General features: G+C 42.7%; 2 protein-coding genes across 3 annotated transcripts; both read right to left on the bottom strand.

The window, feature by feature from the left end:
* Positions 1-926: 926 nt before the first annotated feature.
* LOC122824195 (basic helix-loop-helix domain-containing protein USF3) lies at positions 927-10,326 on the bottom strand. Its single transcript, XM_044104491.1, has 7 exons — positions 10,201-10,326; positions 9,661-9,787; positions 8,895-8,926; positions 8,706-8,788; positions 8,518-8,614; positions 3,326-8,004; positions 927-2,868 (listed from the first exon to the last, which is right to left on the bottom strand). The coding sequence occupies exons 2-7, from the start codon at positions 9,702-9,704 to the stop codon at positions 1,075-1,077; spliced, it is 6,729 nt and encodes a 2,242-aa protein (XP_043960426.1). The 5' UTR covers positions 9,705-9,787; positions 10,201-10,326; the 3' UTR covers positions 927-1,074.
* Positions 10,327-11,055: 729 nt separating this feature from the next.
* Positions 11,056-15,531, bottom strand: naa50 (N-alpha-acetyltransferase 50, NatE catalytic subunit). Of its 2 annotated transcripts, none has more exons than XM_044103863.1 (5): positions 15,323-15,531; positions 13,923-14,059; positions 12,833-12,952; positions 12,674-12,740; positions 11,056-12,476 (listed from the first exon to the last, which is right to left on the bottom strand). In XM_044103863.1, exons 1-5 carry the CDS (start codon positions 15,328-15,330, stop codon positions 12,299-12,301), a joined length of 510 nt encoding a protein of 169 aa, XP_043959798.1. In that variant the 5' UTR covers positions 15,331-15,531; the 3' UTR covers positions 11,056-12,298. The 2 variants fall into 2 exon arrangements, with proteins under 2 accessions (XP_043959798.1, XP_043959799.1); XM_044103864.1 differs by having other exon boundaries at positions 13,923-14,056; positions 15,323-15,526.
* Positions 15,532-16,382: the final 851 nt, after the last annotated feature.

A 16,382-nucleotide genomic window follows, 5' to 3' on the forward strand; every position in this document is an offset into this window, starting at 1 on the left:
AGAAAATTTAAGTGAAAAAAGGACAAACAACAAAACAAGCTAGCATTATGCTGTAAATAAGAGCATACATTATCTGCCGTTGGGTTTTATGCTCAATGCCTGATATACTTGTCATACAACATTCAGAGCTACAACATAGCTCTGAATGTTGTCGCTCATAAACTACTAATGGTATGTTAGCATAACATTAGTTAATCTATGTTGACAGCAGCTAATATGCTAACATGTTAGCTGCAAGAAAAAAGGGCAGGGAAATTACAGTTATCTTTATAACGTTAGCATCTTTCAAAATGGTATACAAAAGCTAAAGTTAGGCAAAATGCAAGTTATCATTAAGTATGCTTGCTAAAACAAACATCTAGAGATGATGCAAAAGTTTGTTCATATGAAGAACATTAGATTATCTTGGGCTTCCTCTTCATTAGACCAATAGGCAGCAGTGTCTTCTTCAGAGGCTAATTCATAACTGCTGTGACGCAGATCACTGCTGGCGATTCTTCTTGCCTACTCAGATGAGTTACAATTTAGTTTTTTTGAATACTAATTTTTTAAAATAAACTGGGTTCTGAAAACAAGAAAAAACAACAGGGAAATGACAATGTTATCCTTATAAATTTTATTTATCAATTTTGTATTTACAAATACATAATCTAGCAACTTTGATATGAAATATTGGTATTTACAAAATAGCTCTTCGAAAAATCTGTACAGTACAACCTGATAAGTTAGTAAATTAAATTAGTAACTGTGCAGAATGCTTCCTTTTGACCAAAAATTCAAGTTCTAAACTTTTATATTTTCTTCAGAACCAGTTTAACCAACATTTCTAAAAGGAGCATTTGAGACTTATTTCCATAAAATTCAAAAGCCTTATGAAAATTTTAAATGATTACTCTGACATTAGGCATGTCAAAAAAAAAAAATTAAAATAAAACTGAGTGGACATGTAAACAACAAATCCCCTCACATCAAGTGCTGTATCACTTCTTTCTTTAACAAACTACACATTTCAAATAGAAAATGCAATTGTTTGCACTTGAACAACAGTCCAAAAAGGCATTGAACTGAAACTCATCACACAGCTGAACTGCCATCATGGCCCAGGATGTGGCTGATGTTGTGGGCCGGACGATTGGGTTGCTTGCCAGAGTCAGCTGATGATGTGTTGGTGAGGGACAGCAGAGGGGACATCTGCATGGATGAGCCATCCGAGGGCATGCCGGTGGCGATTTCGGGGAACAACGAGGTGAGGCTGAAGTTGGAGATGTGAGGGGTGATTCCAGACGATGGCATAGGAGGCATATCCGGAAGCAAAGGGAAACTGGCCTGACCGAACCCCACTGGCCGCGTCGGGGAGAGGATGGAGCTGAATCTGTTGTTGAGAGGAGGGGCGCTGGCCTTGTCGGCGCTCGGGCTTGTAAACATTTGGTTGGGAAAGTACTGGAGGGCGACATCACCGGGGAGGCTGGGATGAGCAGCTGGGGAGTAAGAGGGGTAAAAGGAGGGTAAAGTGTTCTGGGGCTCCACGGGGAGGAGGGACGGTGTGCGGGAGGTGCTGGGTTGGCTCACTGGAGGGATAAATGTAGAGTTTGCATTAATCGGAGGAGGAGGGTTCATCCCTCCCTCTGAAATAAAGGGAAACCCAAAGTTCTGAGCCAGGTGTTGGTCAGCAGCAAGATTATTGTCACTGGGAACCTGTGCGCTGTCTGCCATTAAGCGCACAATGGTGGTCCGGCGGTTCTCTCCTCCAGACTGAGGCCGGCCCAGCAGGACCCCTCCCCCTGAGGGCAGAGGTAGATGGCCCTCGGCCTCAAAAGGGTTGGTGGGTCTCTGCGCTCCTGATCGATGTCTCAATTTGACGGGATGAGCGTCTCTGGGTATATGTCGGGAATGCTGGCTGACAGCAACGGGGGGTCTGGGGATGGCAGAGGAGCGGCCGGGCTCAGAGCTGCTGTGGGGCGTCGGAGGGTGGGGCAGACCTGCTCGGACACCGGGCCCTACGTGCATATTACTGCTGACCTGAGAAATGTGGCCCTTGTTGGCCTCTGTGAGTCGCATAGCTGGGGCCTTCTGGGACTGAGGCACGCTCGGGCTGGAGGCCTTGGCCTGGATATCTCCTGATGAACTTCCAGGCATGCAGCTGTACTCCATGGTCACTGGGGGGCAACACTGAACTGCTCGCTGATGGTTGCTCTGCTCAGGAAGGTGGGGAGAAAGGAGGCTTTGCATGAAACTCTGGTGGCAGCCTTCCTGTTCCCGAGGAAGCGCAGGACCAACTTGGACTCCCTGAGGGCCAGGATGGGGTCCACTGTAGCTGCCACGATTTCTTATGTCTCCGGTGGGGCCGACGCTCATCCTGAATCCTCCCTGCTGCTGTCCCTGAGGGCCCCGCTGAGAGGGGGGTACCGACTTGGGGGCCATGTCACTCCCACGAGAGACCTGAGCTTCAAAACTGCTGAGCTGATGCGTTCCCCCTCCACCAGCCATCGCCTTGAAGGACTGACACTCAGATATGCGTTGGTCAGTGGATGTAGGATGGTCAGATGAAAGGCGGTTCTGAGGATTGTGAACAATGCCAGCCTTCCCTCGCGATGTGTCCAGGTAGCTGCGGAGGTCTGGTTGGTCTTGGGTGGCACCACGACCGGGCTGCAGATGGAGAGCCATGCGTTGCTGCTGATCCCCGCTAGTGGAGCTTTTACCAATGAGCGCCTCTGCAGAGTAGTTCGACACGCGGTGTCGCTCCTGTCGAGACGGAGCACAGGCCAGCTCAGACGAACGAGACACCGTGTTGGTGGGAGGAGAGATGAGCTGCTGCTCCAAGCTTCTAGCACTCATCATCCTCTGCATAGCGTTATGGTCCTGGCCAGACTGCAGAACGACAAGTTAAAGACACAAAAAACTTTGCTATAACAAAAGGAAGACAATAATACGTCTTAAAATATTCCTCAATAAAAATGAAAGAAGGATGAAATTCTGCAAATTACAAGGAATCATAAATAAAAATGATTTCAGTCAGACAATTCCAAGGTTCCTTTACATTTTTGATAGTAAAAGTTTCCTGCTTCAAAAGAAAACGGAAAGAAAGGTTGAAATAAATTGCAAAAGAAAGAGAGCGAACAAAAGAAACAAGAGCAAAAGTGCTAAGGGAAGATGGCAAAAGAAAGAATGAAAGAGCTAAAAGAGTGAAAGAAAGGTTCTGTCATCTAAAATGAGCAGGTGCTACTAGGCACTAGCAAGGTTTATAATCTAGGATGAACAGTATTTCTCATTCAAATTCAAAGAAATGATCATAAACTACACATTACTAACATGCTACCATACCCACCTTGAGGTGGTCCTGCTGAGCCAGGTGGCTGTTGTGATGGCCCCTGGATCCCACTGACTGGGCCTCACATGTCTTGTCCTGATGTCTAAAGTGCTGCTGTTGAATCTGTTGCTGTAAATGCTGAGGATGTCTGGGATGAGAGTTCTGCTGCTGCTGCTGCTGCAGCTGCTGTTGATGTTGAGCCTGGGGAGGCTGCTGGTGCGCCTGCTGCTGTTGTTGGTGTTGTGGATGAGATGCTTGGTGCTGTGTTGGTTGTTGATGCTGTTGAGACTGTTGGTGGGACTGCTGTGGATGCTGTGACTGCTGCTGCTGCTGATGGGAATGCTGATGAATTCCAGACTTTTCCAGGTGATGTTGCTGCTTCTGCTGCAAGCCAGCAGGTGAGCCAGTTTGATTCCCTCTGATGATTCCCCGCTTCTTCTGGACATGCTGCTGCTGTTGCTGCTGCTGTTGCTGCTGCTGCTGTTGTTGCTGCTGCTGCTCCTGCAGCGCCCTCTGGTGTAGTGAATGGCGCTGTACAGGCTCAGACTGAGTCAGGTGGTGCTGCAGATGATATAAATGGTGTCTCTGCTGCTCTTGTTGCTGTTGTTTCATGTAAAGGTTCCCTCCCAGATGCTGACTGGGCTGGCTAACAGAATGCTGCGGGTGAACCTGTGGCAGATGAAGGCCGCCTGCCTGGTTCTGCTCAGGAGGACCTTGAACGGGGCAACGACCATCAATGGGGCGCACTACTGGGCTCATGAAGGAGTTTGATGAAAAAAGAGGGCCTCCATTTTCTGAATTAATCCTAGTCATTACAGCTGCAGAGGTGGACGGCAGCTGTCCCAACATCATCTGACTGTGGTCCGGTGCTTTCACATCCATATGGCCCACTGCGTTACCCGGCGGAGGGCAAGGCTTTGGTCGCTTTCCTGCATTTAACATTGCTTCTTCTGGGGCTTGTCTTTTGGAGATGATCTTCCCATGTCGCTCACCTACCACACTTCCAGGTGGGCCTCTTATAGCATTATTTTTCAAGGCAGCGTACTCTACTACTTGGGCAGTGCCTGAACAGGTTGAGATGGCGTTGCTAGAGGGTTGGGACATATGAGTAGATGTCCCGGCTGGAGAGGGAGCTGACCCCTGCTGGGTGGTCAGACTGGGGGAACTGGGATAGGGTTGGTGAGTGGAACTGGATCTGATCAGATTGTTAACACTGAGGCTAGCAGCTGTACCACCTTGGGTTGAACTCTGAGACTGTCCTGGAGGGAGAGGTTGAGATTTTGAGCAAGCAATACCTTGTAGATGTCTGTTTGGCCCACTCACAGACACATCATGGTGTTTAGCCGCACCTTGGTCCATCAGTTTAGTAATCTTGCCTGGCTGCCCAGCTGAGCCTCTGTCTCTGCTGGAAGACACTGGTGGGGTTTTGGAGGAGTCCCATGTAGCTGAAGCAGTGTTGTCCCCTGAGCATCCTCCACTTCTTCTCTCTGGGCTGTCTTGTTCTAGCATTGCCAACGCGAGCATCTCCGCTTGCTCGGATGTAAACGCAAATGATCCAAAGGAGCTGGAAGACACACCGATGCTATGGCCTTGAGGAAGCATCGATGCGACAGAGAATCCTCGACCACCAGCTCCCCCTGTGGTCATTGGAGAATCAGTCTGCCTGTTGGATGTCATATTCTGCTCTATTGCCTGGTCATCTAGGTTTGTGTAAACTTGAGACACTGCAAAGTCCTTCTTTAAGGGAACTTCAGACATCACCCCAACCAATCCTTCTTTTCTTGCTGCTGTGGAAGGCCTCTCCTCCAGAGCATCCCTGTCAATCCTTGTTGTCTGAGTTGGTTTGACTTCTGCAGGACGACACAAGGAAGGTGGGGGAATGTTCACATCATTCTGTTGTGAAGGAGCTCTTGAAGTACTAGTCTTTTTCTTAATTTCTATAGATGATGTGGAAACTGTAATAGAGGAGTCTGGAGCCAAACCAGTGGGTACAGGTGATGAGATGACAAGTGTGGTGGGTGCAGAGGATGAAGTGGTGGGCTGAGAAGAGGATGAAGTGGTGGGTTGAGAAGAAGATGGTTGATCCTGGAACTTTGATTTCTGGGGAACAGTAGGTTGCACTGTGTTGGTATTTTGAGTCACTGTTGCAGTAGTCTGAATACAGATTGAGGGCAAACACAAACTAGAATCAGAAGTTACATGAAGGTCATTGGGAACTGCAGAGGTGACTGTGGGTTTATTTTGTTTAGCAACAGAAGAAGCAGCAGCTGGCAGGCTTTGCATTATGGTAGTTGTAGTAGTAACAGTTACCTGTTTAACCTCTGACACCAAAGGTTTGGTTACAGCAGGGCTACTGTTAGAAACTGGAGTAATTTTAGTCTTGATTGCTAAAGCTGAGCCATTTGATGGCTTGATAGCCGTTTCACAAACGACCTTTGGTGCAGTTGAGTTACTCTGAGATGCACAGACAGAGCTTTTATCCTGCACTGAACAAAATACAACAGAGTTGCTGGATGAACTGCACACAATCTTTTGCTGTGTGTTCTGACCTGATGCTACACAGCTTACAGCATCTCGGGACTCTGAAATTGTGGTGTCCATTGGGTGAACGTTTGCTGAGGACTGTAAAACTTGAGATCCTTTTTCTTGAACTGCCTGGCTCTCTTTAGCAGTAGCAGACTTTTTGAGAGGAATTAGTTGTGCAGTCCTGAGCTCTTTCTTTTTGGGAGATTTGGTCCTTTTAGCTACCACTCTCTTTGTGTTTACAATCATGTGGGGCTTTTTTCCTGAAGGTTTAGAGGCGCTGGGAGCTATCCCTGATGGAACTTGTAGCTGCTGAGCAGGTAGTGCAGGTGCAGATCCAGGTACAGGTGCAGTAACACCAACTGATGATGTAGGGGTAAGCAGACAACTACTTTGGCAAGACCGAGGGAGGCCTTGAGATATGCTCTGGTTCAGACTGCTAAGGGCACCTAAAGTGTCGAGGGCCACATTAGTAGTTGGCTCCTCAGTGGTGGTGGGTTGTACCAGTTGGAGGGTGCTCTGACCGATCTGGGAGCCACCTTTATCAGACGTTTTCACTGGCTTCAGAGCAAACACCTGGCCATTCACAGTGATTGTTTGTGGGGCTGTGGAGACTGGTGAAGAGGAGCATCCCTGGCTGACCTGCAGAGGATGGCTCACCTCAGGTTGGGTGGGACGAGGCAGGATATGCACGAGCTGCTTTCCCCCAACACTTTGTAAAGGAGGGACAGTCACTGAACTGGTTGTGGTTGGTGTTTGAGTGGAAACAGCAGGGAGAGATGGAGGACCAATGCTCAGCTGGGAGCTCTGAGGAGCAGGGGCAGCCTGACTGGGGGCTTGGATGATCACTATATGCTGACAAGGTGTTTGATTCGAAATGTCCTCTCTCACAACCTGCTGGGTGGGGCAGGCACTGGCCTGCTGCAGGATGACAACACTTGGATTGTTCGTGCTCTGAGGTGCAGTTACACCTGGTGTTGCAGCGGTAGAACCGGCTGGGTTGACCTGCAGCACCTGCATGGTCTGCAGCAGGGGTAGCACAGCAGCTTGATGCTGAGGAACCAGGGTTTGCTGAGCCTGTGGAATAAGGGCTGTTGGAGGATGAGGAACCAACGACGCTGGCTGCAGAACCGCAGGCTGGGGCTGAGCGATCACAGCTGGTTGTGGCACTATGGCTGACTGGGGTACAACCGCACATTGAGGCTGTGTCCGGTTTAGGACAGCAGCTTGTAGCTGAGGGGTACTTTTGAATGGATTAGCTGGGATATGACTTGTGACAGGTGCCTGCAGCTGTATTTGAACAGGATTAACAGAGGGTCTGCTGCCCACAGGACATACTGCAACTTGTTGGACCGCCTGGGTGGTACTGCTGACCTCTGGCGCGGACAAACTCTGGCAAACTGGTTGCACTGTGTTTCCTGCCATTTGCAATGTTGTCCAGGTCGTCTGTGTGCTGCCTGCAGCTCCAGCCCTAAGAACAGTTTGATTGGCAGGAACTGCAGTGTAACTTACAGTTCTGATGGCAGTGTCCTGTGTCCCCAAAGAGGAATCCCCCGATGATGCAGAGGTTATGGTCTGGGTAGATGTAGTGCGTGTGGACACAGACTGCGCAGTGCTTTGTGGCGAGGCTGAATTAGCTACTAAGGGAATGCTCTGAGGCAGGGGATCAGACTGCACCTGCTGGAGCAGGGATGTAGTGGCTGCAGGGATCTGGAGGGTTATGTAAGACACAGAAGGCGCCAAAGAAGGGCCTACAGCAGGTGTTTCAACCACACACTGCTCCAACATCCTCAGACCTGATTTTGACTGAGAGGGTGTTGTAGTTGAGCCTGGAAGCAGTGCAGGGGTGGTAGAAGAAGTACTGACTTCTTCTATTGCATTAACTTGCAATCTGGTATCAGATGGTGGCTGAATTGCTTCAGAGGACTTCTTTCCCGGGCTTGCCTGTTTCCCTACAGGTCCGATCACATTGCCATTGGAATAAACAACAATTCTCTTTGGGAACTGATGGGTAGGAGTCACTTTTGCCACTTTGGCACAGCGGTGCTTTCCCTTCCAGTGAATAGTTGGGTCCTCTAAAAGGCTAATATCATGAGCTTTGAGGAGCTCAATGTAGTGAGCGCTCTCCTTTCTCAGTTCATCCAACTGATGCCGCAGTCTCCGGATCTCCTCAGCTGCATAGAGACAAAGCAGGTATTTCCATTTTTTAATAAATGTTTAAGTAATTGACCAACATCAAGTGGAGCATAACTGTGCAGTGGTTTTCTTTTTTTTAATAGATACTATTTTTAGGCACAGGACAGGATAAGCCATTAATTCCTCCTACTCCCTCAATATAGGGTGCCTTGCAACTTTTAGACACGCCTCTGCTTCAACACACCAGAGTCAAATAATGAGGTCATTAGCAGAACTCTGAAGAATTTAACTGCATACTGAGGTGGTACTTAAGCCTCAGGTATGTTGGACTATCTAAAAGATGCCGGACACCGTACCACATGCTACTTTTAGAAACATGGCTGAATAAATTTATAGCGTTATAATTTTGATTATTATAATATATTGTAAGCATGCATAAAAACTTAAATCGCAGCCTGTCACTTTGCTGTTGGTAGACTTGATTGAGGGTGTGGAATAAATAAAAGATTCTTTTAAAGTTCATGAAAAAAACTGTACGAAAAAACCCTGACCTTGGACTTTATCACCACCATCCAGAAGCAGTGTATCATTTTGTTTCTTCAGCTCAGTTATGTAGCGAAAAGCTTGGTCCAATATCATGTTCTTACTCTAAAAACAGAACATTGACATAAAATAAAAATACACACTGTACCAGATGGACAAATGGATGATTGTCATTCAATAAAAAGCAGCCATTTACCTGTTTAAGTGCCTGAGAACACGGCAGAAGATTCCCAATGCGATTAATCCCCGCATTAATTTTCTCCTTTCTGTGTCTCTCAACTATATGCAGACACACACAAAGAGAAAGTACCTTTTATTTTATTAGCTCAACTGTTATTAATTAGCAGTTTTTAAAGAGTTGCAAAAGTACCACATATGATGTTACCTGCATTATGAGATTCTTTGTTTTTCTTCTTTCTGCAAAAAGTGAACAATTCATAATGCATTGAAAATATTTCCAAAGTTTATAGGTGGGCAACATGATTTTTGGTGCATTTGTTTAAATAAATAAATTAACATAAGCATGTTTGGAGTAATTTTTTCAAGTTAGGCAAGGGAATGCCATCATCAACAGGATGCACTTGGGGTGCGTCTGTACTTTGGCTTTAAAATCATTACTCACTTCAATCAGGAGAAACAAATAAAAAGGGCACACTAGAGAACTCAATGGACATTTGTTTAAATTTTATTTTTATTAATAAAGGTTAATAAAGGATAACCAGGTATAGTCGCAGACAAATGAATAAGCAATAAAACAACTTATAAATGGTCAATGTTTTTCAGGAACTTTTAAACAGACTGCAGATGTTTGAGAATTGATTGGTCCAAATCACTTCTGAGTTGTTTTTGTAATTGTTGTTATCCGTTGCCATTACAATATACCAAACACTGATACTGATAACAACTGTGATTTAAGACATATTTTATGGTTTTAAATCAAATGATCAACAATTTGTTGAGCAACAAATGGCAACAAATCATCCAAACAATGTAGGATAATTTTCAATTAAAGGATTTAAGAGGAACGTTTTCTTATATTAGGAAAGAAAAAGAAAAACAGAATCAATCACAGTGCAATATTTATATTCTTTGTAAATAAAACAACAACAAAAAACAACTTAACATGTTTATATGTATACAAGCATACTCACTTGGGTTTTCGACCAGGTGTCTGAGTTTCAGTCATCTCTGGCATCCTGTTTTAACAGTTGCCTGAATGGTGAAAGGTACCTGTTAACGCATTCAACAACTGGACCTTAAGTCCGGTCTGTTCCCGTCCTGCACACAACACAAAAACGCTGTAATCAACAACAACTACGTATTAACAACTGCTATGTTACATTTGGGCTTCCTCCCGAGCAACTGGATGCTAACATGCTAGTGCAGAGTAACCTAGCTTTACTGCAAACCTAAATGCTATAACATTTAAACTTCTGCATAAAAAGAGCTTCTTTGAGAAACTGTTCAAACAAATGTTCTACTTCAACATAATCATATCGACAATAGATGACGTTCAAACGTTTGTTCTGTCACTTAAACAGAAGAAAGCTATCAATCTGAGCATTTAAACTAGCTAGTTAGCCAACAGCTATTTTACCTTACCGTTACTTAAATAATTATTGGACAAATTAACGAAATAATTTACGTCCCATGTAAATAAGCATAGCAAAACAAACGTAAATTCCACCAACCTCTAACTTCGGCATTGTGGTGAATATGTGTTCCAGGAACAACTTAGACATTAGGAGCTAAGCTAGCAGAGCATTCAGCTCATCTCAAAACAATCTAGATACACCTAAATCCGTGCAGAAGAGGGTTGTACCTTCGAGACAGCCAATGGGATCGAGAGTGTAAGAAGTCTCAACCAATCACGAAACGGTAAGGAAAGCGTCACTGTATGAGTTCGTGTCTAATGAGGCTCCATTATTTTTCTAGATACATGTAAAATGTGTACCTCCTCTATTGTCAAGGGTAAATAACAATTATTTAATTTTTTTTAAATATCCTAAAAATATAAAGTTATATGTTAAATATTACGAAAAAGTTGTAGGCTAATAGAAAAATATGTATGGGGGAAATACTTTTCCAAATTTCCTATATTATTACAGTTGAAAGCAGTTTTATATATACACCAAATTAAGATACTTTTTTATTATTTGAATTTATATTTTCAAACGTTCTAGGTTTCCTTCCACAAGCTTCTCACAATAGTTTGCTGGATTCTAGCTCATTCCTCAAGATGGAACTGGTTTAACAGTGAGGTTTGGTTGTAGGGTGCTACATTCACACACCGGATAAATATCAGGTCTTTGTTCCAAAACATGGAGTCTGTTCTGACTAGCCACTTTGTAACCACTTTGGGTCATTGTCTGCTTCGGAAACCCATATCAGCCCAAACTTTTACTTCCTGTCACCAAGTTTCTTTTAGAATTTTGAGTAAATTTTTTTCTTCCACACTGCATAACTGTGTAGACAGGACATTTCTGCAATGATCTGTAAATCGATCAGCAAAGCAAAGGAAATCAACCAAGCTGAGAAAAAAAAACTTTACTGCAAATAGTAATTCCTTTATTTAGACGTTAAAAAGTCTTACAATATAGAGCTCCAGAAAAGATAAAATTCTTCAAAGAAAGCAAAAACATGCGTATACTACAGTCGAGAGAACAACTCTCCTTGCATGCAGAGGGTCAGAGCTTCTTCTGGGTTAAGAATCTATATCTGACCAAAACCTCCAGACCGTCAGAGGCATAAAAACTCATGAGGGTGCAATCACAAAAATTCCCTAAGTTTGAAGAAATCGGTGCTATTTGTAAGGTCAGTACACTGGGAACCAAAGGTGTTTAAGAAATGAATATTTACCCACCTTAAGCAAATAAATGTACTAATGCCAAATCAAATCCATTTAGTCAATTACTGATACATCCCCTACAAGTCAATGAGAGGGGATGTACCTATCAGAACCTCTCCAATACTGGGACTTCTTGTTTGGCTTCCCTCAAACTAAGCATTTCCAATTTTGTCTTACACCCAGGGGAACCTCTGAGCCGTTTGCTGTGTGAGTGTGAAAAAAAAAAAAAAAAACAGTTTAGGGGAATTAAATTAAAAACCTAGAGAATAAAGTTCTCTGGAAATCAAGAGTTGTGCCAACATTTTCCCACCACAACCAAACCATTCAGCTTCCCCTGTGTCCATACTGAGGGGAAACATTTCTGCTTCTCCCATCTGGATGCCTGAACAAACTGGTCTTGTTCACTTCCCGTGAATCCCAGGGTTCAGGTAGCGAGAGAATTGTCTCATCTGTTCAACGGATCAGCTCCAGCTAACACTCCAAATTGACCAGCTAAGTGATGGTCTTGCAAACATTTTCACTTCTTCCTTTTTTCCAAAAATATAGATATGTCCCCCATTAGGTTTGATAACCGCATAAAACAACTCAAACTCGAACAGAACGATTTGCAAACAGAACACCATCCCTGTCACCGTGTCTACTAATGTTCTGTGTTGGCATTTCATCATTGGAAACCAATTTGTGGATAACAGAGTTTTCTGTCACTTTTCAAATAACCGCATGTAATAATGGGGAACAATAAAAAATAAAAATAAAATAAAAAATCACCTTTGCAAAATAAATGCAGCAATTTTTATACTGGAAAACTGCTTTCTCTTTCTAGCGTCCTTTTGAAGAAACTGTTGAATGTGTTGACCTTGGGGCATCTGTCACAGTTCTGTTTCTGCGTCGATGGGCACACATGCTTTTCTTTGTCCCCCCAAAAAAAGCTGCGTGCGCCCCTACTCTACTTTCTGAAGATCCCCACTGGGTTGCGCACATGGACTGCGCAGGCTCTTCTGCAACACATGGGCATCTGCAGGTTCTATCCTCTTGTAGTAATTCTTTTTTGTTTCGATTATCTCAAAGCCAAATTTCTGATAGAAGTCGATAGCTGACTCATTGCTGATCTGCACATGACTGTGGAATGAGAAAGATGCAGTTAGCACATTTGGAGGAATCTGTTTTTAATTACGCTTGAATCACTGTGAAAGGAATAACACTTTAGACCAAATACAAGAAGAAGTCAAATCCCTTGTACAATTATCCTCAGTCAAAAACAATTAAATGTCAAACTTCACAAACACCCTCATTTTCTCCTGTATTAAGATACTTACAGGTAAATGTTGTCAAAAGTGCCATCCTTCTCGCAGATGTTTAGCACATGATTGAGCATCTTTGTACCTAGAATAAAATCATAAATTCAAATTTACAAAAACGATACAGAAAAACAAAATGAGGCACAACAGTATTTACACATGAATGGAGCTTCTTACCAATTCCAAGTCTACGGTAGGGTGCTAAACACCCAAGGGTCATGATATACAGCCTCTTCTGGTTCTGAGAGTGATCCACTCTGCAGCACACAGCCCCCACTGCAATGTCGTTGAAGTATGCTGCAAGGCAAAAAAAATAACTAATGTTAATACCATATTAATAGGCAGGAAAACACATTCATGAAGACAAAAAAGCAAGGATTACTATATTACGATAGATACCTAGCCTAGTATCCATAATCTAGTATGCTGCCTCAGGTATGGACACTAAGCAGTATGCACTTAGGAAGTTACAGGAATGCAGATACATCTCAAAAATGTACAGCATTGTGAAAAAGTTTTATATTTTTTGTCAGTCACTTCAGAAAGTGAAACTCATTACACATGTTGATATATTTGAAGTTTTTTTTTTCTTGCAATTTTGATGGTTGGGGCTTAAATATAATAAAAACCCAAAATTTAGTGTCAGAAATGTTTCAAATTGTGAAAACATTAAATAGAGAAAACTCATGGCAGTAGTGATTTTAAGCTACTGCCTACTGCTCCCTAATCAGTTAATTAACTCAAATCCCCACAAAGGTTTCTTGAGCCTTTGAATTGATTCTCACTCAGGAGTCAGTGGGCTACATGGGGAATAATGGGGAAGACTGCTGACTGGACAGATGTCCAGAAGACAACCACTGACACCCTCCACAAGAAGGGTAAGCACAAAATGCCATTGTAGAACAAGCTGGTTGTTCACAGGTTGCTGTATCCAAGTACATTCATGGAAAGTTTAGTGAAAGGAGAAAGCGTTGAAGAAAATTTAGCATCTTATTTGGGGATCAAGGTCCCAGAATCTGGATGAAGAGTGTAAAGACCCAGAATCCATGTTGCTCTAAGTTCAGAGTGAATTTCCCTATCAGTGATGGTTTGAGGTGCCATATAATCCGCTGGTGTTTGTCCACTGGGTTTTCTAATGTCCACAGTCAACACAACAGACTACCAGAAAAAATTTTTATGCACTTCATGCTTTCTTCTGCTGACAAGCTTTATGGAGAGGGTGATTTTAAGCTGCTGCCTACTGACAACCTGCAGAGACATATCTTACCTAGCTTTGCGAGCTCTCCAACTTCCAGCACATCTTTATAAAATTTGTCGTTGTAGCTGACAGGGAAGATGACTTGGTTCAGGCGTTTCAGCTGCTTAATGTTGTGAGGCGTAACATCCCCCAGCTCGATCCGGCTACTGGAACAAGAGCAAAACGGTCAAATAGCTGACAGAGGCACATGTAGCAGGATTGTGTCTTATTCTTTTGCTATATAGATCAAACCTACAAAATACATAATCTGAAACGACATGATTATGTAACTCAATTTCTTTCTTCCCTTCCGAGTACCTAAAGTATTCTGTTAACCCTCTCTGGCTGGACTCAATATAATTAATTTTAAAATACAGATATGCTTACAAATATTTGTTCAGTATTTGATTTATAATAAAATTTATAATAAAGGGGTAAAAAGAACGCTAAGGAAAGACCTGTGATCTGCAAACTTAAGTAATGTCAATAAAGTGTGTGTGGACAGAAAATTGTATTTGAGAGAGAATATTTTTATCTTGATTTATAAGAAAATTGAAAAATGGACACATGTTGTGTTACAGGTGACAAATTACATCTAAAGTGAGTAGTTCTGATTTTTACAGTAAATTCTGATTGGTAGCTTCATTTAGAATCACATGCATTACATCAAGATTCCAAGGTTTGCTTGATGAGCAGGAGACTCTAACCTAGAACTGTCTCTGTAAAGGTTCCACTGTAGTATTTATAGTACCTCTGCAAGTCCAGAAAGGGCCTCGGGTCACGTGTGTTATTCACAAGAATGTTCAATAAAACATTTATTTAATCCCGTCTTTCTAATTACCAAGGCTTAGCGTAATTTGTACATGTGTCATTTGAAAATTTAGCCACAAATAGTACAATTAAGAGCACCACAATGTGTGAATGCGAACTTCATTCCTGTTACTTTGACAGATCGAGTTACACTAAAAAAGCTGAAGTTCAGTTAACGTACTGGTGACTGTCCAACTAGAACACGCATATACTACAGTTTATTCCAATAACTAGTTCAGTGATTTGTCTGCATTTATTAAGGAGAAGGACGCAGCAAACATAGAAAATTAGGATATTCCCGTCCTGTCTTTTTAGCTTAGCTTCGCTTTTGAGTCTTCCCTGACTCAGCCTCCCACTAGTAGCACCTAACTGGTTAGCTTAGCATATTAGCGGTGTGGACCAACAGAAAAGCGGCTTAAGATAAAAACAACCACAACAGAGCAGTTTCACTAGCTGTCTTCTCGTTCATATCCTCCCATACACTTGTATAGATTCAGCTTAGTTGGCTAGTTTGCGTCGTCTTCCCCCATACCCACCTCCCTTTTAAGAAAAAAAGACAGGCATGAAAAACTTTAGTCGCGCTAAGCTACATATTTGTGACTCAAAAAGCTTAGACTCACCCTTTCATTTTACACAGATATTATCCCTGTTTGAGATTAGGCTTGACTTAGGCGTTGTCTGGGGTACAAGATAAGAAATTGAACAGAGTAAGGGTCAGGGATGCCTCCTGTTCTACCCTCCACATGTAGCGAAGGATTCAGTTAGCTTAGCCGCCACACTACCACGGCAGACTGTCAACCCTGAACCCCTCACGTCACTAGAAAGATTTGTCCTGAATTTAGCCTGTTAGGCTGTGTTTCGTTCTGAAGGAGATAGTATAATTAAACAACGATGAGCCAAACTATATGATCACATCAAGAATTACGACTTATTTATGTGAAAGATTAAATCTAGAGCAGTCATCTTCGTAAATTTAAGATTTGCGTGTAAAACCAACCTGCGAGTCTAAAATCAGGGTAAAATAGTCAAAGTTAAACGAAAACCGCCTTTTTAATCGTAAAGTCTCGCATGAAAAGCAGAAAGTATTAAGAAACAATTTGGCTTATAAAATAAACTGGAGCTGATTATTATGTTAATGCAAATTAAAGTGTCTCACATAAAGTAAACTCCACACACAAAACTTAAGATATCTTATTCTATTTGAAGATCAAATTATTTTGGTATAACATTTAGCCAGCAATGACTGCTATCTACTAATTGAAAAAATGTGTAGCACAGACACAAACATTTGTAATAATGGCATTTGATTTCCGATTTAATGAAGGGATATATTCCTGGAGCATAAGGGCACCTAATTACAACGAAAGAATTTTATTTGCAAATTATACCACCAGGCTTACCAAGCCAATGCATGAAGCAGTTATAATAAATGCTAATAAAAATGTAAATTTTTATATATTTAGTTGTCATTTTAATTTTGTAAAACAGAACTAGGGCTGGGACTCGTATATATGATTTTGGAAATGTTAGGATTATGGTCTCATAATAATCATAACATATAGTAACACAGTCACTCACGGTTTGAAGAGCGTTCATGGCCGATTCGACTTGGTGTTTCAGCTCATAAAATGAACAATTGTAGCCAGCTCCCGTCTAAGGAATTGGGTTTTTCTCTCAATA

Source organism: Gambusia affinis, linkage group LG21 (assembly GCF_019740435.1).
Source record: "Gambusia affinis linkage group LG21, SWU_Gaff_1.0, whole genome shotgun sequence".
Lineage (NCBI taxonomy): Eukaryota > Metazoa > Chordata > Actinopteri > Cyprinodontiformes > Poeciliidae > Gambusia > Gambusia affinis.